The sequence below is a fragment of the Bos taurus genome, chromosome 11 (assembly GCF_002263795.3).
Source record: "Bos taurus isolate L1 Dominette 01449 registration number 42190680 breed Hereford chromosome 11, ARS-UCD2.0, whole genome shotgun sequence".
Taxonomy (NCBI): Eukaryota; Metazoa; Chordata; class Mammalia; order Artiodactyla; family Bovidae; genus Bos; species Bos taurus.
In genome coordinates, this window is record NC_037338.1 from 3,538,274 (window position 1) to 3,565,485 (window position 27,212).

The 27,212-nt window shown below is 43.1% G+C and overlaps 1 protein-coding gene across 12 annotated transcripts in view; it reads left to right on the forward strand.

The window, feature by feature from the left end:
- VWA3B (von Willebrand factor A domain containing 3B) overlaps window positions 1-22,041 on the forward strand; it is a 166,395-nt gene extending 144,354 nt beyond the window's left edge. For 8 of the 12 annotated variants that reach the window (XM_059891639.1, XM_059891638.1, XM_059891641.1 and 5 more), the window contains 6 exons: window positions 4,138-4,249; window positions 9,475-9,599; window positions 10,693-10,830; window positions 12,896-12,996; window positions 20,921-21,521; window positions 21,970-22,041. In XM_059891639.1, the coding sequence (XP_059747622.1) occupies window positions 4,138-4,249; window positions 9,475-9,599; window positions 10,693-10,830; window positions 12,896-12,996; window positions 20,921-21,272 (828 nt within the window). In that variant the 3' untranslated portion in view covers window positions 21,273-21,521; window positions 21,970-22,041. Of the gene's footprint in view, window positions 1-3,966; window positions 4,025-4,137; window positions 4,250-9,474; window positions 9,600-10,692; window positions 10,831-10,910; window positions 11,029-12,895; window positions 12,997-20,920 lie in introns of those variants that run through there. The other 4 variants (XM_059891640.1, XM_059891644.1, XM_059891645.1 and 1 more) reach the window with 4 other exon arrangements.
- Window positions 22,042-27,212: the final 5,171 nt, after the last annotated feature.

Below are 27,212 nucleotides of genomic sequence, written 5' to 3' on the forward strand. Positions count from 1 at the left end.
GCGATGGCACCCCACTCCAGTACTCTTGTCTGGAAAATCCCATGGATGGAGGAGCCTGGTGGGCTGCAGTCCATGGGGTCGTGAAGAGTTGGACACGACTGAGCGACTTCCCTTTCACTTTTCACTTTCATTCATTGGAGAAGGAAATGGCAATCCACTCCAGTGTTCTTGTCTGCAGAATCCCAGGGACGGGGGAGCCTGGTGGGCTGCCATCTATGGTGTCACACAGAGCTGGACACGACTGAAGCGACTTAGCAGCAGCAGCAGCAGAGTTCAATGATTTGAGGCAGGAAAAAAATACAGTGATTTTACAACAAGATTTTGAGCCAAAGACTAGTTCTACGTATGTAGAACATAGAAGTATGTTCTGTACCTGATGTGAAAACATGCTGTTTGTTAAGTGGAAAATTCTAAAGCATCAAACATTTAGTGATCTCCACCCCACCAATGCAAACCTGAGAACATGACCTTGAAACTAAGTAATAAAACAAAAGGAGGGTATTGTATCTTGGATCCTGTATCTATTGATACATCACTTGATAACTGAATCTGGCAAAAGAGTGAATTGGAGTCTCTGAATTTTGGAAACAAGGCAGAATCAAATTACCCAGAGAACAGCATTCCTAACTGCAGCATCACTGCCCATCTGACTTTCTCACTAAAACTGGCCTGCAGTACTCCCATGCCCCTGAGCCTGCAGATAGGTTGGCTTATTTATTTAGTGCTGGCATTTCTCATTCTCTCATTCTCCATCCCCTGTGACTCTCATCCTCCAAAGATTTCTTTTTCAAGCTGAAGAAGGCTGAGCGCCGAAGAATTGATGCTTTTGAACTGTGGTGTTGGAGAAGACTCTTGAGAGTCCCTTGGACTGCAAGGAGATCCAACCAGTCCATTCTGAAGGAGATCAGCCCTGGGATTTCTTTGGAAGGAATGATGCTAAAGCTGAAACTCCAGTACTTTGGCCACCTCATACGAAGAGTTGACTCATTGGAAAAGACTCTGATGCTGGGAGGGATTGGGGGCAGGAGGAGAAGGGGACGACAGAGGATGAGATGGCTGGATGGCATCACTGACTCGATGGACGTGAGTCTGAGTGAACTCCGGGAGTTGGTGATGGACAGGGAGGCCTGGCATGCTGCGATTCATGGGGTTGCAAAGAGTCAGACACGACTGAGCGACTGATCTGATCTGCTTGCGCATATGATTAGTTGCCTTATGGCAGAAAAGGAGCAGGTCAGGGAACACCCTCTAGTATGGGCTATGTCTCTAAAGTCTTTAGTAAGTCTTTGGTAGTCCAGTGGCTAAGACTGCGTGCTCCCAATGCAGGGGACCTGGGTTTGAGCCATGTGCTGCAACTAAGACTCTGTGCAGCCAAATAAATAAACATTTTTTAAAAAATATGAAGTCTTTGGCAAGATTCAAAAATAGCAGGATGTCATCTCTCTGGAAAGGTTCCATCGGCATTATGGCTGAATGGATGAGGTATCTAGCTGCCCTGACTGGTGTCCTACCATCCTGAGAGACCAGTGCTCTATTTCTGTGAATGAATCCATATATTAAAGCTGGCCCCCATAGGTCTGCGTTGCCGAGGCTTCTCTGCTCTATCTGTGGTATAGCTGAGTTGCCTGTGCAGGGATATGGAAGAATCACTGAGTGTGCAGTGAGAGGTTCCTTCCATACAGCTCCATGCTATAGAAACAGCCAGGAGCGAGTTCTTGCCAATAGTAGTAACAGTTGGAAAGAAGAGCAGAGTGAATGTGAGTGTGCAAAGCCCTGTAATGGTCCTTTCAGGTGAACTCAAGGTGTGGTGTGGGAATGATGTGAAGGAGGGATGATACTTTTTGGCTGTTTAGAAAGGCAGGGTTTTTTTGGGGGGTGGTGGTGGAGGGGTTTGGCAGTGCCTCACAGCATGTGGGATCTTAGTTCCCCGACCGGGGATTGAACCCAAGCCCCCTACTTTGAAAGAGTGGAGTCTTAATCACTGGACCACCGAGGAAGTCCCAGAAAGGCGGTTGCTTAGGTAGCATTTTCAGTGTGTTAGAATGAACATGAGCAGCCCTCTGCATCGCTTCCATTCGTTGCTATTACCCTTGCAGGGAAGGTCTTCACAGAGTGAGTGGTTTTTCTGTATTAGATGCATTGGGAAGTGAGTGACAACTATAGGAAGGTAAAAAAGAGCTCTCTGATGATTTTGGGCAAATGACTTCACAGATTTGTACCTGTAGAACTGTAGAGAGCAATCATATTTGTTAGCTTCTGGCTAAGAGAAGCTCTCTGGTTGAGAGAATCAATATTTGGAATCTAGAGATAAAAAGAGGCTAGGCAAATAAATTATGTGATTATTCTTATTTTGAATTTTGAAAAGGAGTTTTAGATGAATCTATGCATAGGTTCTAATAAACCACTGGTCTGTTATACTGATGAAATCTAAAGGAGAAAAATGGCTTTCTAGAATGAATATGGAAATCTTTTGTAAATAGTAGGTTATTATTGGTCTGGAGATGATAAGACCGCCTCATGCCTCAGGGACCAACAGCATCTCCCTGGCTGATCGGTCTTTGATATGAACACTGGTGGTGTGAAGTAGTGTGGCTTTGGAAACTAAATTTATGTAAAGGTGAGGTATTTATGTGACATCTGATTTAATTTGGCATATTCTGAATTTTCAAGATTTTGAATTCTATCACTAACAAGAACATACCGTACATGGAGTCTTCCATCAAGGAACTGACTACAGTTCTTGTGTAGTCTGTGGTGTGGGAATCTCTTTGGGGTAATTATGATGGAAAACTCTGCTACTCGTGTCACAGTTCTGACCATGACTCTTCCGTTATGTTGTAGAAACGACAAGCCAGGGTATCATGCTTGTGTTCCTGCCCTTGTACGCGTGTGACCTGACAGTTTCTCCAGTACTGCAGAAAGTCTACTAAGGCTAAGACTCTTCTGGACAGATATTAGAGGACATTAGAGGTCATTTATTTTGTCCTCTTATTTTGCACACGCAGAAACTGAAGCCCAGAAATGTTAGCATACTGCCCAAGCTCACACAACCACCTGGATAGCACTTGGTCCCATTTCTCCTGTCCCCTGGTCCAGTCCCATCTCTTTGAGACCATTTCAGACTGGCAGTAGGTCATTCTGATCGGCCATGGAAAGGAGTGCTTAGATGTGTCCTCTGGTTGAAAGCTCAGGAACAGTCAGAGGATATTCACCATCTACCATTGATGTTGGGCCATCCTCTTTGATATACTGACTGCATTTCTAAAACCAGAAATTCCATGAGAATGGAGGGTCCCAAGCAAAATCCAACTCGGTGGGAACATCAAAAGGGTGTTGGTCATCTTCCGTTTTTAAGTCTGTGGCCACATAAGCTAAAAGCTATGTGAGTCCGAAAACTTGAACACATCCCACAGCCCTGGGTCAGGAAGATTCTCTGGAGAAGGGTAAGGCAACCCACTCCAGTATTCTTGCCTGGAGAATCCCATAGACAGAGGAGCCTGGTGGGCCATGGTCCATAGCACTGCAAAGAACTAGACATGACTGAAGTGACTTGGCATTCATGCTACGGTTGTGACTGCTAATTTAAAGTCTTTATCTGATTATTCCAATGCCTGAGTCATCTCAATTCTGTGGTCTGTCGATTGCCTTTTACCTTGAGAATTGATCATGTTTGTGTGCTTTTTTGTATGTTGCATTTTGGCTTGTATAATATTATACAATATTAATATTATATAATACTCCACAATATTATACAATATTAATATTATACTACACAATATTATACAATGTTACAATTATATTAAATTATATTAAATATTGTGTTTTAGTTTAATATATCAATTATATTAAATATTGTGTTTTAAGACTCTAGGTCCTGTTTAAATGCTCTGGAAAGGTTGCCTTTTTTGGTTTCATTTTAACTTGATTAGATTAGGCTGGAAATACTGCCTCATTTTCTATGTGCAGCAGTTCCCCATATCTGTCCAAGTTTAAAAGCCTGTTCCACAACAGAGAGTCCTCCAGAGTGAGTATATAGTATGTGCGTGTTCTGTAATTCTTCAGTGACATAATTCTCATCAGAGAATAACAAACTATCTTGTTCCTGTGATTATTAATGTTTTATTTATTTTTTTTTAGCAACAGAAAATTCAAGGAACTCCAACAAAGAAAAACAAATCAAAAAAATTGGATCCACTCAGAGGCCAGAAGGTTATTGCAAGATGTGATGAAAATGGCTTTTATTTTCCAGGTAGGTAGATATTTTACTTTGTAAAATTCCTTTGTTAAGTAATACGATATCAGGGACCAGAAGTTCTCAAACTGTGCTTTCCCTATCACTTTGACACCTCATAAGCCGTACTAAGGTATTCCACTTCTAAAATGAAAGGATGATGAGGTTTCTACCCATATTTGTGGAGAAGTAATCGCCAGAAAAACTTACATTAATCTTTCATTTGTTTAGTAAACAAGTTTTTTATTACATATTTACTATGTTCCATGTATGTAATATTCCTAAAGTGCTGGTCTAACACAGTAAGCAAACAGAAGAAAATTCTTGTCTTTATGGAGCTTACATGCTAGTGGGGGAGTCAGACAGCAGCTGAATAAGTAAAATATGTAGTGTGTCAGATCCAGGGCTATGAAGGAAAATGGAGCCACGAAGAGAATTGAGCACATCAAAGGTGAAGGTTGCAATTCTAAGTATGGTGGTCGATGAAGAGCTTATGGGTAAGGTGATATATTAATCAGGACTTTCAAAAGGAGCAAGAAGGGATTTCCTGGTAGTCCATCAGTTAAGACTCCAGGCTTCCACTGTAGGGGGCATAGATTTGAACCCTGGTCAGGAAGCTAAGTTCCCACATAGTGTGTGGCACAGCCAAAAAATTTAAAAAATAAAATTTAAAAATAAATTAATTAAAAGGGGCCATGAGATTATCTGGGGGAGAGAGTTCTAGCAAGGGAAGACCAGGGCTTCACTAGAAGCTTCACTAGAAGCCCTGAGAATGGAACGCCTATGACATCCTCTTCCTTAGAGGGAGAGGCAAATGTGTCTGGGACATGATGAATCGCAGATGCACCATGAGACACTAACGTTGTCAGAGACGCAGTTGGAGATATGGATCTAGAGTCTGGAGAGGAAATCTGTCCAGAGACAGAAATTTTTGACACGTCAGCACAAAAGTACTCATTGAAATCATGTAAAAGCCTATGGGGAAAGAGAGCTTAAAGAACCCAGAAGAAGAGATGTCAGTCGAAAAGATTATACCTTGAAGTGTAGTCAATCCTACTCCCAGTCACCTTTTTAAAAAAATTATTTATTACATTTAATTAAATCTGCTTTTTAAGTGGGAAAAGTACTTAAATAGGAATTTGGGTTTCTAGCAGACATATGTGTAGAACTAACAACTAGGATATTGTATTTGAATTTTTTTACCCCTTCCAAAAAGGAAGGCCAGATAGAATTTTGAGGAGCACAGGCATGATCTTCATTGGTGACTCCTTTCTGATAATATTTGTTCAAAGCCTCATAAATGTTTCTAGAGAAAAACAGCTAAGCAGAAGGCAGCTTCAGAGCAATTGGATCAAAGCGTCCTTTGCTTAAGGCCAGGTCTGTGCAGGAGCAAAGCTGGCTCAGTTCTTGCTGCCACCCTTGGGAATCAGGGCAGGGATTTCCATTTGGCTACCTCTGTTCCAAAGAATTGATGCTTTCAAATTGTGGTGTTGGTGAAGACTCTTGAGAGTCCCTTGGACAGCAAGAAGATCAAACCAGTCAATCCTAAAGGAAATCAGTCCTTTATTCATAGAATATTCATTGGAAGAATTGATGCTGAAGCTCCAGTACTTTGGCCAGCTGATGCAAAGAGCTGACTCATTGGAAAAGACCTTGATGCTGGGAAAGATTGAGGGCAGGAGGAAAAGGGGGTGGCAGAGGACTAGATGGTTGGATAGTATCACTGACTCAATGAACATGAGTTTAAGCAAACTCCAGGAGGTAGTGAAGAACAGGGAAGCCTGGCATGCTGCAGTCCCTGGGGTCACAAATAGTCGGACACGACCAAGTGACTGAACAACAACCACCACCTCTGCTCCAGGGATCAGTGTGGATTAGCTAGTGGAGGTCAGACTGTGTTGTGCAGAACAGAAGTGACAAGCTGATAGCCTGGTTCATCCGGATGCTGAAAATCAGGAAGGCGGACACATTTCAGAACTTTATTTTAATCATTATTTGTAGGAACTGTGTCATCTTTCCTGTTGTTCAGTAAAAAGCAGCATTTTATCTCAGGAAGTCCTCAATGATGAAAAGTCTGGGTTGCAAGATTTCTGCACTATGCCATCAGAACAAGTTACAACAGGAAAAAAAAAAAAAAAAGCTGGGGGTGGGAAACAGAATACTTTCTCAGGTGTAATGATTTAGGACCAGAAAAATCGTAATTTTTTTTTTTTTTGAAATCTGTTTCTTGCCTCTACCAGCCAGCTGACAGGCATCACTGAAGTATTCTGAGCTTGTTTCCTTCTCTCTCCAAATGGGATTTAAACAATGAAAATCCCCATAAGATAGTGATGTCGATTAAATTTGATAATGTGCAGCATTTTGAAATTGGAACGTGTTAATTACCTATGGAGTTTTTCTATTACCGCTTCTTGGGAGATATAAACAACTCACCCGGGGTCCTCACCTGGGGGTATAGAACACTGCTGGAAGTTTAAAAACTTTAACAGTACTTTTAAAAGTTTAAGAGCAATTCAAAAAGGCAAAACCAGCACAGTGAGCTACAGAGGAAACCTCTGAGACTAAAGGAAGAAGAGACTATGATGACTAGATGTGTAGGCTGGAAGTCAGTGGAGGAGGGGCAAGTGGAAGGCACGTTTCCAGTTGAGCAGAACAGATGCCTCTTCCAGGAAACGGAATCCCAGCCCAGCTGTGAATATCAGAAGGTTCTTATAGCCAGAGGTAAAAAAATCTGCACTCCAGCCTAAGAAATTCCTGTTTGGAATGAAGATTGAAAACAACCCCTGCTTTCTTTTGCTAAATGAACTGACCCATGCTGTCTACTTAAATGTTTCTTCATTCCTCTGACCTTTGGGCATGAGCAGTGTTTTCACTGAGGGTCTCAACTGGGGGGCACCCCCTTCTCCCCCCACCTGGGTATAGGAGAATCCCCCAGCAGAGGTAGGGAAGCTGACTCATACCCAGGAAGATGGGGATCCCAGAGCCTCCAGTAGGAGGAAGACAGAAAGCCATGGAGGTGGTTCTGGTCCAACCTCCAGAGCCAGAGCCCCAAATGGCCCTGGGAGATGCCTTCTCACCTCTCTGGGGCTGAGGGCAGAAGGAAACTACAGCATAACGGCATCCCAGAATAGGAAGCCGATCTAGAATCAGGACCTGGAAATGGCAGCAACTCCTTAATGAGGTAGAGAAGGAGTTAGTGCAGAGGCTGAACCATAACCAGACAGGCCAGCAGCTCTGGGTCCTCTGGCCTGATTAACAGCCAGCCAGGTGTCAACACCATGAGGCTGGCTCTACAGTTAATTGGGAAGAAACTGCACTGATTTCTGGAGGTGAACAAAAACCCACGAATGAAGAGATTGAAACAAAAAAGAAATGGTAGAAACATACCAAATGTCTAGGTCTAATGATCTAGATCAGGGGCAGGAAGCCTTTTTATGTAAAAAAAAGCTAATGCATGGTGTAGACTCCATGGGCCATGCAGCTGCACAGCTGCTCAACTCAGGCAGACACCTGAAAAACTGCACCCCAGTTTTAAGACTGGATTCTACACAGTCCCAAAGGCTAAGAATTCGAGGAGGGTCACCCTGGCCATTGAGGTCATCTTGGCGCTTGGACCCTCAGCCCTGCTCTGTGGCACTGGCTGGCGCTTGTGGCGGGGCACGCATATGCTGGGCATAGAAGGATTCTTCTCACCTCACAGTGGCTCTTTGTTTTCATAGTAGGAATTCTTTATAAAAAGTAGTGTTTGTTTTCCTGATGAAAAGGGTAGAGTCAGTTTATGGTAAAAAAAATGTGTAAATAGTACTTCAAAAACCACCCAAACATCTTAGTCCAATAAGAAAATAGATAACATAAAGCTGGTTTTCTTGTGTGTGTGTGGCGGGGGGAGGGCAGTTGTTTTGTTTTTAAGCTTTCCCTTTTTTTGGCCATTTAAAACAAGAAACATGGGGAACTTCCCTGGCGATCCAGTGGTTAAGACTCAGCGCCTCTACTGCAGGGGACATGGGTTGGATGCCTGGTAGAGGAACTAAGATTCCGTAAGCTTCACAGTGTGGCCAATATAAAATAAAAGGATTAGATCCTTTATAAATAAATAACTGAAACAAGATACGTGGACTCAAGATGAAAGCTAGCAGCTGTTTCTTTGCCACTTGGAAGGACCTAAGACCGGAAAAGGCAATGGCAACCCACTCCAGTACTCTTGCCTGGAAAATCCCATGGACAGAGGAGCCTGGTAGGCTGCAGTCCATGAGGTCACTAAAAGTCTGACACGACTGAGCAACTTCACTTTCACTTTTATGCATTGGAGAAGGAAATGGCAACCCACTCCAGTGTTCTTGCCTGGAGAGTCCCAGGGACGTCGGAGCCTGGTGGGCTGCAGTCTATGGGGTCGCACAGAGTCGGATACGACTGAAGCGACTTAGCAGCAGCAGCAGTACCTAAGACTTCACCAAGGCCAACGAGTAAGCTAGAGTGGGGAAGAAAGCCAAGGCACTCAGGCCGTTGGAGCCCAGCATGGGGGCGAGCACATTTCTGTCTCAGGATAAGGGGGTCCAAGTGAAGCTGTTACTGCTGGGGAAGTGTCCCTGTCAAAAACCTCTCCCTAATATTAATAATCCCTTTGCAATGGGAAAATTAATTTCACCTAGGATAAATAACAAAATACATGAACCTTAACACTGATACATTCTTTTCCTTTTATAATAATCTCCCCATATAACTAAAAGACAAGAAAACTTACTTTTTTTTTTCCTTCGTTTTTTGATTATACATTTTAGGGAAGCTGTGGGGTGTGTAATATCAGATGAGAAGCTGAGGATGGGAATTCATATTTCCTTTCACTTTCTCAATTTAACAATAATGATTTTCTGTCTCCAAGTATATTATAGAAGGAAATATGGCTGAAATAAATAAATAAGATGGTAGGAAGCCTCCAGGGAGAAGGTATTTCTAGGATCAGTGTTCCCATCAGGATGGCTTCTGGGAATACTGGTTGAACAAGCTCCCACGTGTGTTCTCTCAGCTTCCCAGCTCAGCTCCAGACCACAGCACGGCACTGCTGTCTGAGCTGGTTAACCCTAGCAGGCATCACACAGAACCCAGCATTATGCAGTGGAGAAATCAAGGGGCTCGCTGATTTCAGCAGGCAAAGTGTTATAATTTAGCAAACCCAAGAGATGGGGCAAGCCTAAGGGAACAGGCATTGTCTTTATATTTTATTTCAATAATTTGATTCCTTATAGGAGTTGTGAAGAGGTGTGTGAACCCCACCCATGCACTTGTGGGCTTCAGGTATGGAGACACCAAGGTTGTGCCCATCTCGTTCATCACGCCGGTGGGGGGCGCCATGCCCTGCCCACTGCTCCAGGTACCTGCTCCAGCTAGCTGTTCTTGGGCCCCTTTTCACCTTTCCTAGAGCTTTGGACAGCAGCAGCCCCTGTTCCTGTGACCTCTTGCTTACCAATTTCTTTGCTCTTGACCCTTATCTGCCAATGCCCTATTTAAATAGCTCAGACGTGCTCGCATGTCCCTTGAGGCCTTTGTTGCTTTACAGACAATAGATGGGTGGGGGAAGGGAGTTGCTGTAACTGCTAGAGCTTGGAAGCTTTCACTGCAGGAAATCATGCTATAACAGATTGAATAAAAAGACCAGAGGTAGCACCTGCCTTGACACCATAAGTCAGTTGATGCCAGACCTTGATGCCATAATGCAGTTACCCCTAAATGTGCATCCCAGGGGTGAGCCGGGCTGATGTGTTCTCATCTACTTATAAATTCATCAGAGCCGTGCTGTCTGCCGATTCTCCTGTATTATCCTTATTCCAGTACCAAGGCCAGAGTAGAGAGAAGGCCTCTGCAGAGTTCCACTGCTGCTGTTTCTTAAATAATATGAGCCTGGAGGTAAAAAAGCACTGAGGGGCACTCAGAGGATTCACGTGGGTTGTCTGTTCCCGCATCTCCTGGGCAGACCCAAAGGCACATCAGGGCACTTTCCCCCGACCATGAATCCCCTCTATCTGACTGATGCCCAAAACTTTGTGTGTCCCTTCACCAGACTTTGTTTCTCCTGGAAGTTCTCTCTCTGTGACTTTTCCCCATGGATTTCAGGTGTGAAACAAACACACTCCTTTCCTCCGTTCAAACTCATTCTTGTGTCAAAGAGTCCTGGTCATTGTAAGAGTTGGTTTCCAGACCCCTCGCCACCTCGCTGGCTGTCCCTGAGACCCTTGGCAGGTGAAGCCCTGCTGAATGTGGCTTCCCCAAACTAATCACAAAATTCCAGCCAGGGCCCTATGAACCCAAAGAATGTTGGAACTATAACTCTTTCCAACTAAGAAAAAAAATGTGTTTGAATCCTAGCATCAGCTAGCATCTTGGAGTGTTTTCAAACAAGCTTATTTACTATTGTCTCTAAGATCCATAAGCTGAATATTTGCTCTCAAAGATGTTCTCATCTACAGGTTGGAGATTATGTGTTTGCCAAAATTGTGATCCCCAAAGGATTTGACTTCTATGTCCCCGCCATTGTTATTGCACTTCCAAATCAAGATATGGCTGACGATAAATTCTACACAGTTTTAAAGTGTAACAACCGGAGAGTAAGTAGACTTTCATTAGAAAAGCACTTTTTCTTTAGGCAGAAAGTGGCTTCCTTGACCCCTGCCTTTCTCGGGTGCAGTGCCTGGCTCTCTCCTGCTCTGGCTGTATCTATTTCCCCTGCACATCCAGCTCCTGTGGTTAGAGTTCCGTCCACTGGGCGACTCGAAGTCCGCCCTTGCTAAGTCACAGTGCTCTCCTAACTCCCCCATCAGATGGTCTCTGGGGCTCTTGTTCCACAATGGGGGACTGGGGAGGCTTGCTCCAGTTCTGGCTTCGTCAAAAGCCTCCCCAGTTTCTCACAGCCCCACTCTGTCTCCCTACTGCTCCTCCCTATGTATTTTTCCTAAAAGTTTTAGAAAAAATATCAGGTTACAATGATGAGGTCACTTGCCTACCTGATGTGCCACCTGCCCCTGCTCCATCCCTGCACACACACACACACACACACACACACACACTTCTCTTCCACCTCGAGGAAAAGCCCAACCCAACCTCAGCCTGCCCGCCTGCCCTGTGAGTTTGACTCCCAGCCACATGGAAGGCTCACTGCTTCCTGAACACAGTGGAGTTTCTCAAGCCTCTAGGTTTTTAACCCTTCCTGGATCACCCTCTCCATCTTCTTCCATATAAACTCCTGTCCCCTGAAGACTCTGCCCTGTTTCTGCTGAGGCCCCCAGATACCCTTGCACACCGTCCTGCCTTCCTCTCACACCAGATCCCTCTCCAATCTCCCAAATCCTTAAAGGCTGGGCCTGGGTCCTTCCATCTTTGCACCCCTGGTACTGTTGCGGATAATGAGCACATTCTCACCATGGTTTTATAAAGCGCTTGCATAAGTGATGTTTCTAATGGAAATAATGTTGTTTTGATGGCCCACGTAATATGCCTGGAAAATGTATTGGCAAGCAAATACTGTCGTGCTGACTGTATTCAGCACTTTCTATGTGGCATGGGTACAAACCCAAGTGCTTCACACACAGTGAACAGTTGGATGCTGAGAACACTGTGAGGTACATACGCATATCCCCATTTGTATATAAGAAGCCAGAAGTGGAGAAGTGAAGTCATACCCAGGGTGGTGGTGTCACAGGCATTTGAACCCAGGAAGTCTGGTTTTATGGCCTGCTCTCTAAATATCTGTGCCCAACTGCCTAGTAAACAGAATTAAAATATCTTGTCAATTCCTGACTGTAACTGAGGTATGTCCATCAGGGAAGGGGTCATGGTGAGTGAATTTTAGGATGAAGGGATGAAATTTAGGATGGATGAGTGAAGGCCATCAGAGCCCGGGTCCCCTGGAGTGCTGTATCCAATCCGATAGATCAAGAGGGAGAAAGGCACCTTCTCATCAATCCAGGAAAACCCCTGAGGGATGATGGACTCTTCTGGGGCTGTTTGGATGATAGTGAAGAAGGCTGGAAGTGGGTGGGAAGCATCTCTGCCAGGTGGCCCTGCTCTGGGGACTTCCACCAGGCAAGAGAGGAGAAAGCAGATACAGGATCATTGGAAGAGATGCCCCTGAATGGGTTCTAGGTGACCCAGGGTCCCTGAGGAAGAGCCTCGGAGCCCAGGAAGGACCTCAGAAATTATCCACAGGGCAGCAGGGCCATAGAGACTAGATAACATGGTATGGAAGATAGATGCCAAGGACAATTCTGATAGGAATTCTGGGAGACCCAGGGGCTGACAGTGGGACTTTGAGCATCAGGTGGTGGTGACAATTTATAAGTCCAGAAAGGAGATGGCCAAGGCTGAAGTTAAGATGGAAAGGAAGACAGTTCTATGAAATAGTGTGTGTTTGTGCATGCACACACGCATCTTAGCGGGGTGAACTTGACAAATGATCCAGAATGTGGAAAAATGACAGAAAGGATTCAATGATGACTTTTATTCAGCATAAAATTACCAAGTTAGACTCTGCATTCAAACCACTCTCTTAAGTGTCACCAGAATAGGAAAATGGCTGGTAGCTATTACAATGGGCTGTACTAGCAAAATAAAATCACATCTGAATTGTGGATATTTCTGATTTAAATTGAATGAACTCTTTTGGTATTATTACAGGAATTTTGCCCTCGGAGTGCACTCATTAAGATCAGCCAAAACAAATATACTCTCTCTTGCTCTCATATTAACTCACCCCCAATTCAGGAGGATTCAAAAGCGTAAGTGGACCCAACTTCTTACTTTCTGAATTTAATTTATGTCTTTGCACTTTTCATCTGCTTCTGAGTTGAGATCCATGATCTCTAAAGGCTTGAAGAGAAAAGCAAAAGTGACGATTTCCTGCTAAAATGCAGGTCTAGGATGATGGTTCCTGCCACATCACACCTTTTATCTGCTGGCTGTTTGTCTATCTGATTCTAATCTCAAATTCAACATTATGTATTTTACTGACCTTTCAGAAAAGCATTCAATCCTGTCATAAATCTGAAGGAATTACTTTCCTTTCATTGGTAAGGATTCAAGGCCTTCCAAGATGCAATCTTCCTAGAAAGCTCAGGTTAGATTCAGTTGCACCTGGGACCAATCAGCCGCTGCCTCTCCCCATGGCGGGTGAGAGGAAGGTGCAGGTCCTGGCTTACCCGTGCCCTGGTGAGTGTGGGTGGGTGGTAGTTTCCTGGGGCAGCGGTGGAGTGAACACATTTTTATCTGAGGCAACAGGATCAATAAAAGCTGGAAAGGTGGATTAAAGCAAAATCAGTGAGAAAAAGCTGAGACCTGGAGAGTAGGCAAGAACCCAAGTCCCTGGGACCAACAAGGAACATCAGAGTTGGGGTCAGAGCCATGACCTTGGAGGTGACCTTGAGCACAGGTTGGGCCATCTTTGGGTGCCAACCTTCCATATCCCCGTGGCTTCACCTGTGCTTCATAGACAGAAACCACCAGACGTTCTCTCACTGTGCTGCTTTCCCCACCTCTGGGCTTGTGGAAGCCTGGATCCCTCCCACTGACGTCAGAGTCCCTCCTTGTCCTACACTGATCTGCCCAGTATGTCTGTTGCAGGAAGAGGGACCTCTTCCAGAACCCAAGAGTGGGGTCTTGTCTAACACTTGGAAATGAATTGTCCAAGGAGACACATGTGCTGACAAAGCAAGAGACTTTATCAGGAAGGGGCATCTCTGTGGAGAGCAGCAGGGCAAGGGAACCCAGGAGGACTACTCTGCCATGTGGCTCCCAGTCTTGGTTTTATGGTGATGGAATTAGTTTCCGGGTTGTATCTGGCCAGTCATTCTGATTCAGGGTCCTTCCTGGTGGTGCACACATCACTCAGCCAAGATGGATTCCAGCCAATAGGATTCTGGGAGATTGGTAGGATATGTGGACTGGAGTCTCCTCTCTCCTTTTGACCTTCCCTGAATTCTTCCAGTTGATGGTAAGCTTGTTAGTTCCACATTCCTTACCGGGACCTCCTGCTTGAGATAACTACTATGGTGCCTAGCCAGGGCAGGCAGTTTCAGTCAGTAGTTCCCCTAATAGATCTGTACCCTGCTGGGGTCTTGCTCAGTCTGGGGTCCTTGCTCAGTCAACTACCCTGGACTCCCTTCACCACCCAGATCTGAAACCACACAACCCAGACTGGAACTTGAACCCACTGTCTTTTAACTGAGACCACACTCCTGAGCAAGAGACAGCATCTAATTCTCCTAAGCAGAGGTCGCATCCAGCCTGCTAAGTTCAGAGCCTAATCTGTCTCTGTTTCCATAATCGGAGCTGGCAGCTGTGAGCACACAGAATAAAGGCGTAGGTCTGATTTTGTGTCTACACGGAGATTTCCTTCTGGTAGGTCCTTCTCATTAGAAGCTCTTTCTTACCCGCTCTTTTTTTTTTTTTTTCTTAAGATATCTTTACTTTGTATGATTTTCATACATTTGGAGCAGATGGTTCTTTTAAAAAAAAAAAAAAAAAACCTTTTTATTTTGTATTGGTTATAGCCAATTACAATGTTGTGATAGTTTCAGGTGAACAGCGAAGGGACTCAGCCGGACATACACATGTATCCATTTTCATCCCCAAACTCCCCTCCCATCTAGGCTGCCGTATAACAGTGACCAGAGTTCTCTGTGCTATACAGTAGGTGCTTCTTGGCTATCCATTTTAAGTACAGCAATGTGTATATGTCCATCCCAAACTCCCTAACTATCCCTTCTTTGAATCCTTCCCCTGCCCCCTGGCAACCATGATTTCATTCTCTTTCTCACTCACTTTCTAAATGTACCACCTCCCTTTGGTGGTTCTTTAGCAGATCTTCACACCATTGCACTAAATGAGACCATTAAAAAAAATTATGGTGCTTTCTTCGAAGGACTAATTAAAGAAATGAATTGTAGGTTACAACTCCAACAGGACATCACTTGACAAAATTTTGTTTTAAAATATCAAATCCCAATACAGTATACTAACGCATATATATGGAATTTAGAAAGATGGTAATGATAACCTTATATGTGAGACAGCAAAAGAGACACAGATGTATAAAACAGTCTTTTGGACTCTGTGGGAGAGGGTGAGGGTGGAATGATTTGGGAAAATGGCATTGAAACATGTATATTATCATATGTGAAATGTATCTCCAGTCCAGGTTCGATGCATGATACAGGGTGCTCAGGGCTGGTGCACTGGGATTACCCAGAGGGATGGGATGGGGAGGGAGGTGGGTGGGGGGTTCAGGATGAGGAACACGTGTATACCCATGGCAGATTCATGTCAATGTATGGCAAAATCACTACAATATTGTAAAGTAATTAGCCTCCAATTAAAATGAATAAATTTATATTAAAAATAAATAATGAAATATAAAATTAAAAAATAAAATATCAAATCCACTATAACCAACCATTTGAGGTTGGTGAGACCAGGGGTACATGGTCCCAGACAGCTATGGACCAGAGTGCCAGATATCCAACTTGCACCCTCTGCCCCTCCTTTTTTTTCTTCCTTCTTGGGGTCTTCAGTTGGGGCTGACAGAGTATTTTCAGAAAACCCCTCTTCTGGTTCCTCATGAGGGTGTAACATAGTGAAAGGCAGGAAGAACAGTATTTGGAAGGTGAAGAGTTCAACACTGATTGAATATGGCTGCAGCTGATACAAATTTTTCATTTTCAGTTCAAAATTTGACACTGAAATGATTCTTAAAGCCTCATAATAAGTTTGGTTTGCAAAATATGTTACCAAGTTCACTAAATTCCACATAACTAGTCCTTAAAAGAGATAGTTTTAGTATCACCATGTTTGTGAAGCTGTTCCAATTTCCTCTTTCCGTTGCAACCCAATGACTGTGTTCTCTGATGGCGCTTCTGAAAGAGGTGTGTCTGGTGGAGGGAAATGACCGCTCTTGCCATGCCTTACCTTCAGGAAAGTCCCTGAGCTTTTTCTATATTTCACAGCATCAGAGATCTCTCTTCTTTGTGAGAATATCCCCTAACCTCTCTATGGCTTTCCCCATTTAGAGAACATACATGTAATTTTTTCTAACTCCCCAAAACAAGTGGACCGGAAGGAATATTCCCCACTTTTTGGCATCCTCCCTTCTCACCAGCAGGAGATTCACGTCCTCGGTCTCCTTGACTACCTCCCCCAGGATCCTGTTCACATCAGAAGGCTGTGGCTTCTCGCTCCTTCCAGGAAAGTGTGCCTCGTGGGCTTAATGCTCGGATTTCCAGTTTCCTCCAGCAAAAGGACGTGCCCCTACTGGTGTTATTCAACCACCACAGCTGGGGACCACATGCTCCTCTGCGCAGGGCAGCTCTGGCAGCTGAATCCATGCTCCTGATGCCATGGACCTAGTTGGAAAACCCTCCCAACAGAGCTGGAATCCATCTTCCCTTCCTTTATTGAAATTTTTTAAAATTATTTACTTATGACTGCACTGGAACTTCATTGCTGTGCTCAGGTTTCTCTAGCTGTGGAGAGCAGGGACTGTTCTCTAGTTGCGGTGTGCAGTCTTACTGTGGTGGCTTCTCTTGTTGCCGAGCGCAGCTCTCGAGCTCAGGCTCTGTAGTTGTGGTGCACCAGCTTAGTTGTCCCACGTCATGTGGGATCTTCCCATGTCTGCTTCATTGGCAAGCAGATTCTTATCCACTGTGCCACCAGGGAAGTCCTTCCCTTTCTTCTTGACAGAGTACAACTTGGGCAGGTTGCCTTCAAGGCTCCTCTTTCACTGTAAAGTAAGTCTGATTTCTTGAAAAAAATTTAGCACATTCTAAATGTGATCTCAGGAAAGCCAGAGTGAACTAATTATTGTCTCTGTGCTGACGGAAAATCACTGGGGATCTGAAGTAGGGTGTTGGTCATGAGATCCTGGAGATAAGAGTGTTCTTTCCTTGATGCATGATTATAACCATGTGGACTTCGTGGGATGCAGTTGGCGATAAGAGTTCTGGTAGGGGGACCCTCCTCCAAGGGTTCAGATGTGGTTTGTCTGGGTCTGTGGCCAGCTCTTAATTCCTATTACACAAAATACTAGCCTCTCGTTATCATTCTTTGAGCAGTTTAGTAATTTTCCATCAAGCTGTTTGAATTAAGACTGTGCCCCCACAGGCGATAATAAGTCCTATGTTGTTGAACACTCCTCCCTTTATCCATGTAGCCTGGCCTCACACTGCCTTCCTAACAGCAGGGACATAAGTCATTGATTAAAGCTTCAAGATTCAGCGCAGACTCTGACATTACCCAAGATGAATCACTTCCCACCATCTTGCCTGGTCACAACTGACTATTTTTCCCTTAAAAGGAGCTTGCCTCTGAAATCATTAAACCTCTGTATGTCATTAGCAGCCTCAGTCCATTCTGGTCAGATCAGGAGCCTCATTTCCAAGGCCTAAAAGATAAGCAGTTCAGCAGTAACCCTATGATTGAGTGCCCTGCCATATCCAGAGGGAAAAATGCCATTACCTGTCCTCAGAAGGTGTGTAGTTCTTGGGACCAGAACACAGAGTCATGGAGATCCATTAGCCCTGAGGGCCAGGGGGAGCCATTTGGATGGCAACTGCCTTTGCTTTTTTTTTTTCAAATGATTGATTTATTTCAGCTGTGCTGGGTCTTTGTTGTTGCAGGAGGGCTTTCTCTGGTTTCAGTAAGGAGGGGCTACTCTCCAGCTGCTCTCAGGCTCCTCATTGCAGTGGCTCCTCTTATTACAGAGAACAGATTCTAGAGCACAGGCTCAGTAGTTGTGGTGTGCGGGCTTTGTTGCCCCGAGGCATGTGAAATCTTCCTGGACCAGAAATGGAACCCATGTCCTCCACGTTGGCAGGCAGACTCTCACCACCGGACCACCAGGAAAACCCAGCAACTGCCTTTTCTTATCAGTTTCTCCACTTTCTGCCACTTCTGTTGTCAAAACCCCGGGGCCTCTTGATCCTCATCAAACATCTCTTCAGTGCCCACCCCAGAGGTCCCCGTGTTCTTCATTTACCAACATGGTCTTACCGACAGAGACACACTTAGAGCAGAACAGAACTGAAGCCTCAGGGAACCGGCAAGAAAACGGTTAAGCTGATGATGCCTGGTTAAGGAAATGCATTGGGTTTTAAGCTAAGGAGAGCGTGGACAGGAGGCTCAGAACTCTTCCCTGAAGTCGAACCAGCTTCTTTGAAGAGCCAGTGAAGACACAGTGGCTGGCTCCCCAGACACCCCCTCTAGTGTTGGCCTGTTTATTGTATTACCGAGTTAACTCTATAGTGGAAGACAATAGGGCACTAAATTTAACTCAGTTTTGGCTTAAGCTTCCCTGGTGGCTCAGACAGTAAAGAATCTGCCTGCAATGCAGGAGATGTGGGTTCAATCCCTGAGTCAGGAAGATTCTCTGGAGAAAGAAATGGCACCCCACTTCAGTATTCTTGCCTGAAAAATCCCATGGACAGAGGAGCATAGCAGACTACAGTCCAAAAATGTCACAAAGAGTCGGACGCCACTGAGCGACTGAATACACACAGGGCGAAAGAGGACCACCTAGCAGGGTCCTTCTAGATGTGCAGGTGGAGAATGTGCCCTGACTGAAGTGAAGACACGGCCGCCCTTCCCCTCCCCGCGGAGCAAAGTGAGGGTGCGTGGGGGGAATGGATAAGAATTTTCACATCAGATTCATTTCCCACCTACTCTGCTGGCCATGCCATGAGTGGACGTTTCCTTGTGGAATATCTTGAACTTGGTCAACATCAGTCGTTTTGGAGAGTATGATAAAGTGGCCCAGCATCTGCTTGGTTTATCTAAAGGCTTTTCCTTGATCAAAACCCCAATCCATTTTTATTCTAATCCTGACAACTTGTGTGTGTGTGTGTTAGTCACTCAGTCATGTCTGACTCTTTGCAACCCCATAGACTGTAGTCCACCAGGTTCCTCTGTCCATGGAATTCTCCAGGCAAGAATACTGGAGTGGGTAGTCATTCCCTTTTCCAGGGAAATTTTCTGACTGAGGGATCAAACCCAGGTCTCCCACATTGCAGTCAGATTGTTTATATATATATATATATTTTTTTTTTAGTTTGTGTGAACTTTATTTATTTTTTAATTTAAATTTATTTATTTTAATTAGAGGCTAATTACTTTACAGTATTGTGTAGGTTTTGCCATACATCAACATGAATCTGCCACGGGTGTACACATGTTCCAACCCTGAACACCCCTCCAGCCTCCCTCCCCAGATTGTTATATTGTTTTATTCCTATTCCAAAAGGAATGCATAGTCGATATAATTTAGGAATTAAAAACAAAAAGACTAAAAACCATCCTTAGTTCCTCATTTCAAGAGTACTCACCATGTAAAGATATCTGTTTGGGTCCCTGGGGATAAGTTCCACTTATTCCCAGAAATAAGTGGAATTTCTGGATTATGTAATTCTATTTTTAGTATTTTGAGGACCTGCCGCACTGTTTCCCACAGCAGCTGTACCATTTTACATTCCCATCACAAGCATTCCAATCTCTCCACATCCTTATCAACACTTGTTACTTTTTGGTTTTGCTTTTTCTTTTTTTGGCAATAGCTATCCTAATGGGTATAAAGTGGGCAGGCCAATTTTTTAATCTCTCTTGGAAATTACCTCCTGAGTCTTTGAACCAGTTTTTGCAAAGTATCACATGTGGTTTAAGATTCAGACCACTGAAGAGGGATTTTCTACTTAAAAATAGCTAAAAATCTTTTCTCACTCTACTGATTTTTTTCTTGACAATTTCCAAAAGGATCTAAAACAACCATGGTCAAAGTTATTCAGTGTGAAAGGTAGGTGATCAAGGTGGCAGATACTGATTATGAGAACAAAATAAGGTTGAATACCAGGCAGCTGGTGTCCTTACTTTGCCCTGAAGCCTCTGAAAAAGGCAAGTTCCTGAAATGGTGTGCCATGATGGCATGGCTGGGAAGGGATCATGGTGTTCCCAAGGTGCCTTTTTTGAAGGACAACACTTCAATATAAATAAACTGCCCAATATATTTTATTTTTTTATACCCTTTGGCCAACATCTCCCTGTTTCTCCCACCAGCCCCCCTTCTTCCCCTCCCCCTGCCTCCAGACCCTGGCAACCACCATACTATTTTCCCTTTCTATGAGTTTGGCTCTTTTTAGATTCACACATGAGTGAGATCATACAGTATTTGTCTATCTCTGTCTGACATATTTCAATTAGCGTAATGCCCTCAAGATCCATCCATGTTGTCACAAATGGCAAATTTCCTTCTTTCTTATGGCTAATAATATTCCACATATGTCACGTTTTCTCTATCCATTCATCCACCAGGGGACACCTAGGTTGTTTCCATATCTTGGCAATTGTAAATAATGCTGCAGTGAACATGGGAATGCAGATATCTCTTCAAGATACTGATTTCATTTTCTTTGGCTATATGCCCAGAAGTAGAATTGCTGGATCAAAAATATTGTTCTACTTTTAATTTTTTGAGGAACGTCCATGCTGTTTTCTGTAGAGGCACTACCAGTTTACATTCCCACCAGCAGTACAAAGGGGTTACTTTTTCTCCACATCCTCACCCACACTTTTTATTTCTTAACTTGGACATCTCTGTAGACACAGCAGCCATCAAAACCAGGATAACCCTCATCTCTCTCTCTTTCTATGTCTCTCTCTCTCTAGGGAAGATATGGACACAAAGAACTCTTCTCTCCTAGTATGGCCAATCAGAGAAGTTAACACAGGGGATTTACAAGCTACAAAACAGGAGAACCCTAGAAGGAAGAAAAAGAAAGCCAGCAAGAGGCTATCTCTCCAGGAGGTGGTCTCCTCAGACTCAGATGACTCTTCCTGTGGCAACAGGTCCCGAGACTCCCACCCTAAGAGACACCCTAAGCCCAAGCTGGGAGGGGGACATCATGTCTCCCAGGAACACCCTGAAGTCTCTCTCAAGGATAGCGCATGTGAGCTCACACCCCAGTTTCCGGGTGAGTGTAGGCCCCAGCACAGCAAAAACTCAAACACCCTTAAGTAATGCTGACATCACTTCCCCAGAGTATGTCCTCAGCCTGGGGTCTAGGAGTCAACCAGCCATGCCATCGCTGCCGCACCCACACCGGGAAAAGCCCTGCCCTGCCCTCATCAAGCGACCCACAGCCGAGGGCTGAGTGGCACCACTGAGAAACCTGAAAGCAGCCTAGCGCCATCCACGTTCACGAGCACCAGCGGCCCTTCAGGGCTGCCCTCAGCCTCCCAGCACTGCGGACCTAGCCCCTCTGCTGAGGTAAGGCCGCCCTCTACTGTATCCTCACCTTCCCTGGTTGTGACAAAGGTAGTCGTCCCTGCCGCCCTCTGCCTGGATCTAGTTGAGCCTATTGGTTCTGACTTTTCTGGGGCGTTCTTCATCCTATTATTTCCCCTGTCCTCACAAAACCGGTAGAATACCATCTTCCAGTAGACACACACACCCAGGAGTTTAATCTGACCGATTACCTTCATAGGATTTTCAAGTTTTTTAAAATCTGTAGTTCTAATCTTGAAATTCTGTAGTTCTAATCCAAGCTTGCAATTTCATTTTACATTGATTATCTCATCATAATCAGATTTTATCATTAAATATTAGGACTGAAATCAAGACCTAGTAACTTGTCTGAGAGCTGTAAAACTGAACATTACCTATTTTGTTGTCTGAAAATTTTTATTGAGCCCTCCCTAATTATTTTTGTCTGAAGTCTGTTGTAGGTACTTCTAATTGAGCGTGGAACCAGAATAAAGACTCTTACCTTGGAAACATTTCAAAACGATTGGGCTGTTTGTTACTATTTTCTTTGAACACATTTTGGCAAAGACATACAAAAATATTCACTTCTATTCAATAATTGTTTAGTAAAATTAGCTTCATTAGTTTTATTTTTTCCCCTCTCATTCTTAGTGTAGATGAAAGGCAGTTCTCCTTGTAGCTTCCTGGAGATGAGTGATGAGAAGGTTGGTTTATTTATTTTTTTATTTATTTACTTTTTGGCTACACTGGGTCTCCACTGAAGCGTGGGCTTCTCTAGTTACAATACACAGGCTCTCTAGTTGTGGCTTGAGAGCTTAGTTGCCCTGCAGCATTTGGGATCTTAGTTCCCCTGCTGCTGCTGCTGCTGCTAAGTCGCTTCAGTCGTGTCCAACTCTGCGACCCCATAGAAGGCAGCCCACCAGGCTCCCCCGTCCCTGGGATTCTCCAGGCAAGAACACTGGAGTGGGTTGCCATTTCCTTCTCCAGTGCGTGAAAGTGAAAAGTGAAAGTGAAGTCACTCAGTCATGTCCGACTCTTAGTGACCCCATGGACTGCAGCCCACCAGGCTCCTCCGTCCATGGGATTTTCCAGGCAAGAGTACTAGAGTGGGGTGCCATTGCCTTCTCCGCTTCTCCAGGGATCAAACCTGCATCTCCTGCATTGGAAGGCAGTTTCTTAACCACTGGACCACCAGTGAAGTCTCAGCCTCATTAATTTTAAAAATAAAAGTTTCCCAAATTCTCCTCTCCTAGTCAGTAATAGCCCTGGGGCTATATAATAATAGGGTACAGATTATTAATAAGAAAAATATTGGATGCTTTTCTCCAGAAAAGATAGGGCAGTGTTGTGATACTCTAAAATTCATAATCTAATTAAAAGTGATGCTTACATTCCTAAAAGCTAGGAGGGGTCACCAAGAGTTATGATGAAGAATTTCAAGGAGGAATCCAGTTCCAAAAATATGAAAGAAAAGGGGATCAGGTTAAAATGCATCAGTAATACAAGGAGGAAGGAATTGAGGAGTGAGGAAATGATCTGGAACAAGGCTGGGGAGAGCATCCTATCACTGGGCATCCTGTCACCCAGAACCCCAGCAGGAAGATACTGGAGCAGTCATCCGGGTTTGGTCTGTACAGCTGAGGACTGAAGGGGTAGGAAAGAAACCATTCACTTGGTCATAGTGATTCTTTCATGCATGTGTGCATTCATGTAAGCCTGCATGTGTCCATTCAATTATTCAGTAAACAGTTGAGTGCTGACAGTGTGCCAGGCTGCAGAGAGACCATTATACTATTCTGCCTCTCTCCATTTCCACGGGGATGCAAAGATGAACTACAGGACAAATATTCATAATAGTATATTGATATTACATTATAGTGCATGATATGCTCAATGCCATTAAGTGATATGTTCAACGTGTTGTCCTTCAGTAATAATGCACAGTTCTTTGTGCTGGGAAGACTGCAATAATCGATGTATTTCCACTTCCAGCCAATGTGGAATAACAGAAATTAGATTTCTACTCATTAGATTTCAGTTGACCTGAAACAACTAAAGCACCTGATAAAAATATATGTAACAGTTTCCAAAACATTGGACAGAAGCATTGATCTCTGGGAAACAGACAAAGTGAGCCCTGTGAGTCCCTAATAGACTGTCTAGAAACAGTTTCCAGGCTCCAGTAAAGGCAGGAGATGCATTACCAGCCATCCTTACATTTCATCTGTATGCATTGCCTCAGGTAACTTGTGTATTTGATTTTCACTGGATAAATCTGCACTTTTAGCATATGACAGAAGAAGTAATAAAAGAGATTAGATCCGTTAAAAAATAATAACTATACATACAGATTTTATAGCTACCCTTTATAATTAGCTTGGATTAAAAGCCAGGAGCAGAGGCATCAGGATGGAGTGACTGATAGCCACACAGATCTATGTGGAATGAGTACAGGGTGATAAGCTCTTACCAGAAGAAGGGGAACAGATGGTTCAAGAAGAGATGAGATGACCCCTTGAGTGCTGTGAAAAAGGATCCATGCATCAAATGACAGAATCCCCAACATTACTTCTAAGTGCCTTTCAACTCGAGAGTCTGTGCAATAACTAAAGTCCATTACTAACTCAGAGCAGTTCAACATAGATGAAAAACCATCCTTATAAAAAGGGAGAGGGGTTGTAGCCAAGACAATTGGATGAGAAAATTAATTAGGAGAATAGAATTGAAAAAGAAAATTATATTTTCACATGAAAAGAGAATATACCTGAAAAACCTGAGAGAATAAGTGATAATATTGATACTAATTGAAACAAAAAACATTTAGTGAGGTGGCAGGATAGAAATTTAATATACAGAAATCATACAGTTTCTGTATGAAAATCAAACTGTATGAAAACCAATAGTTTTCATACACACAAGTAATGATCAATTAGAAGATAATATTGATAGAGAAAACCTCATTTACAACAGCAACTAAGAAAATTAAATATAGTCAATTCTCATAAATCTCATATTTTGAATGGCATTTAGGGTCTATAAAGTTAACTCTAAAACTAAATTTAGCATATACTGAATTATGGTTCTTAGGGGTAAGGTTCCTGTGAGCCTCTGGTCACATTGTTTCCACCAACTGATCAACATCTAACCTCCTTTTATGTGTTTTTCTGTTTAAAGACACTTTATTTAATATATATTGTTGATTTGTTAACATAGAATTCATGGCTAACAGCACTAAAACTCCTGTCTGAAGGAAGCGAACATGCATGTTCTTTGTAAGGTACATCACAGCCTTCTTGCACTTAGGACCACTAGACGGCACTTAAACTGTACTTCATTTTAAACTGAAATCACCAGCAGGACACAAAAATGTGAGAAAATATGGCACTAAATATGCCATGAAAAGGACCTCTTTTTACTGTATGAGAGCTGAAACAAGAAGCAGAAAGATGACCTAAGTTTTCACCACCACTCTGAGCATATGCATATTCTACAAAATACTTTGAGTATTGATTTTGGAGTTACAAAGACGTTTTAGTGACTAGGTGAATCACAAATATGGAAATCCATCAATAATGAGGATCTACTGTAACTTGAATAAACTTAACAATAAATGTGCAAAACCAATATGAGAAAAACTTTAAAACACTCCTGAAAGACACAAAATTAGATTTAATAAACATCCCCTGTTTTTAGACAAAATGGCTTAGCATCATGAATATATTAGTTCTCTCTGAGTTCATTTTTTAATGTAACATAGTCCCAAGAAAAATAATACCAAATGTTTTATAAGACTTGAGAAGTTGGTAGTATAGTTCATATAGAAAAATAAATATGTGACACTAACTTGAAAATACTAAAAGGAGAGGGACTTGTGATAACACATGAAACATGATAACATCTTCATGCTTAAAACTGGATGTTGCTAACACAAGACAAGGGGACCAGTGGGATAAAATAGTGTCTAGAAACAGACCCAAATATAAATAGAAATTTAGTGTGTTACAAAGGGCTGATGTCCCTAAAATATAGAGAACTCTTAAAAATTGAAGGGGAAAAAATGACCAAAAACATGGCAGAAAACAGGCAAAGGACATAAAAATATATATAAGAATAAACCTAAAAGCTTGAAGAGATGTTTAACTTCACTCATGTTAAGAGAGCTACAAATTAAAACTATTTGGAGAACTTCCAGAAATGTGGCAATGTGAAGTGCTAATGCAAATCCTTTCACAATAACAATTTTATGACCTGCATCAAATATTTTTAAAAGTCAACAGGTGGGACTTCCCTGGTGGCCCAGTGGCCCAGACTCCACGCTCCCAATGCAGGAGACCCAGGTTTGATCCCTGGTCAGGGAACTAGATCCCACAACTGAGAATTAAAATGTGGCGACTAAATATCTTGAATGCCAAATCGAAGATCAGTGTTATAGCTAAGACCTGGCACAGCCAAATAAATAAAAATAAATATTAAATAAAAGTCAACAGGTATTTAAAACCACAATAAAAATGTTCAAAAGCATATAGGATATGGAGAGTTTATTCTCCAAAAACTGCATCTAGAAGAGGTAAGATTTGTGAGGTGGCGACACTCTGGCTTAAGGGCAGTTCCCAATTTTCACGGCCAAGGCCACAGAAAACTATACGCTGACTGGCTCCAGGTGCCAGAGATAAGAGTTCAAGGCTGGAAAAGAAGTGAAAATTTAAAGATATCTTGGGAGCAAGAAACCACAGTCAGAATGAGTCATAAAAAGTGAATATTAACTGTTTTTATTCCTGACCGATCACTGAACTATATAAGCATGTGTAAGGGAGAACTCAGGGCGCTCTGTTTAAAACCACCACCACCAACAAAAAGGCAGAAAGGCATTTTATGAGACAGAGCTGCATGGAGCAAAGTCTGTGTGTTGGCTGCCTGGTAACTGAAGTGTATTTGCAAATCATGTACAGCTTGGGCAGCAGTGATCTAGTCCTGTGGGATTACCACATCAGGGGACAGAGTCTGAGGCTGGCAGTGCAGTTGAAAATTTAAACAAGGAAAGAGTGAGCTTCAAAATCTGCCACCAAGATATGTAGACATAAGGGAACTACCCAAGGTGCCAGAATTAAAAAGCAGCAATGAGAAGCCGTAAGAACAGAATAAAAATGTGAGCGGCTTCATACTACAGGAGAGAAAAGTTTGCAGTTTGAGTACAGCAAGTTAACTTATTACTAGAATAGGAAAAAAAAAAAAAAAACAGCAGACCAAAAATAAATAAACAAAAACCCCCTTGAAGAACACAACGGGCTTCACACTGCTAGAATATATTGCCTACAGTGTCTGATTTTGAATTAAAAAACTTAGTAGACATGCAGAGACACAAGAAAATGTGTTTCATTCTAATGGCTGAAAGAATCAATAGAAACTTTGAATCTAGATGTTGTGTTTAACAAACTTCAAAGCAATAATCATAAACATATACAGGGAATTAAAGGAAAATCAATGGAAAAAATGAATAGGGAATCTCAATAGATAAAAGGAGGTCCTAAAAATACAAAAGGAGAATCCTATAGCTGAAAAATATGAACAGCAGAAGGAGAAAGCAGAAGAATCATTGAACTTGAAAATATATTGAGAAAAATTACCCAATTCAACAAAAAGAACAGAAACAAAAAGGTATTGGAGAAAAGTAAACAGAACCTCAGAAACCAGTGG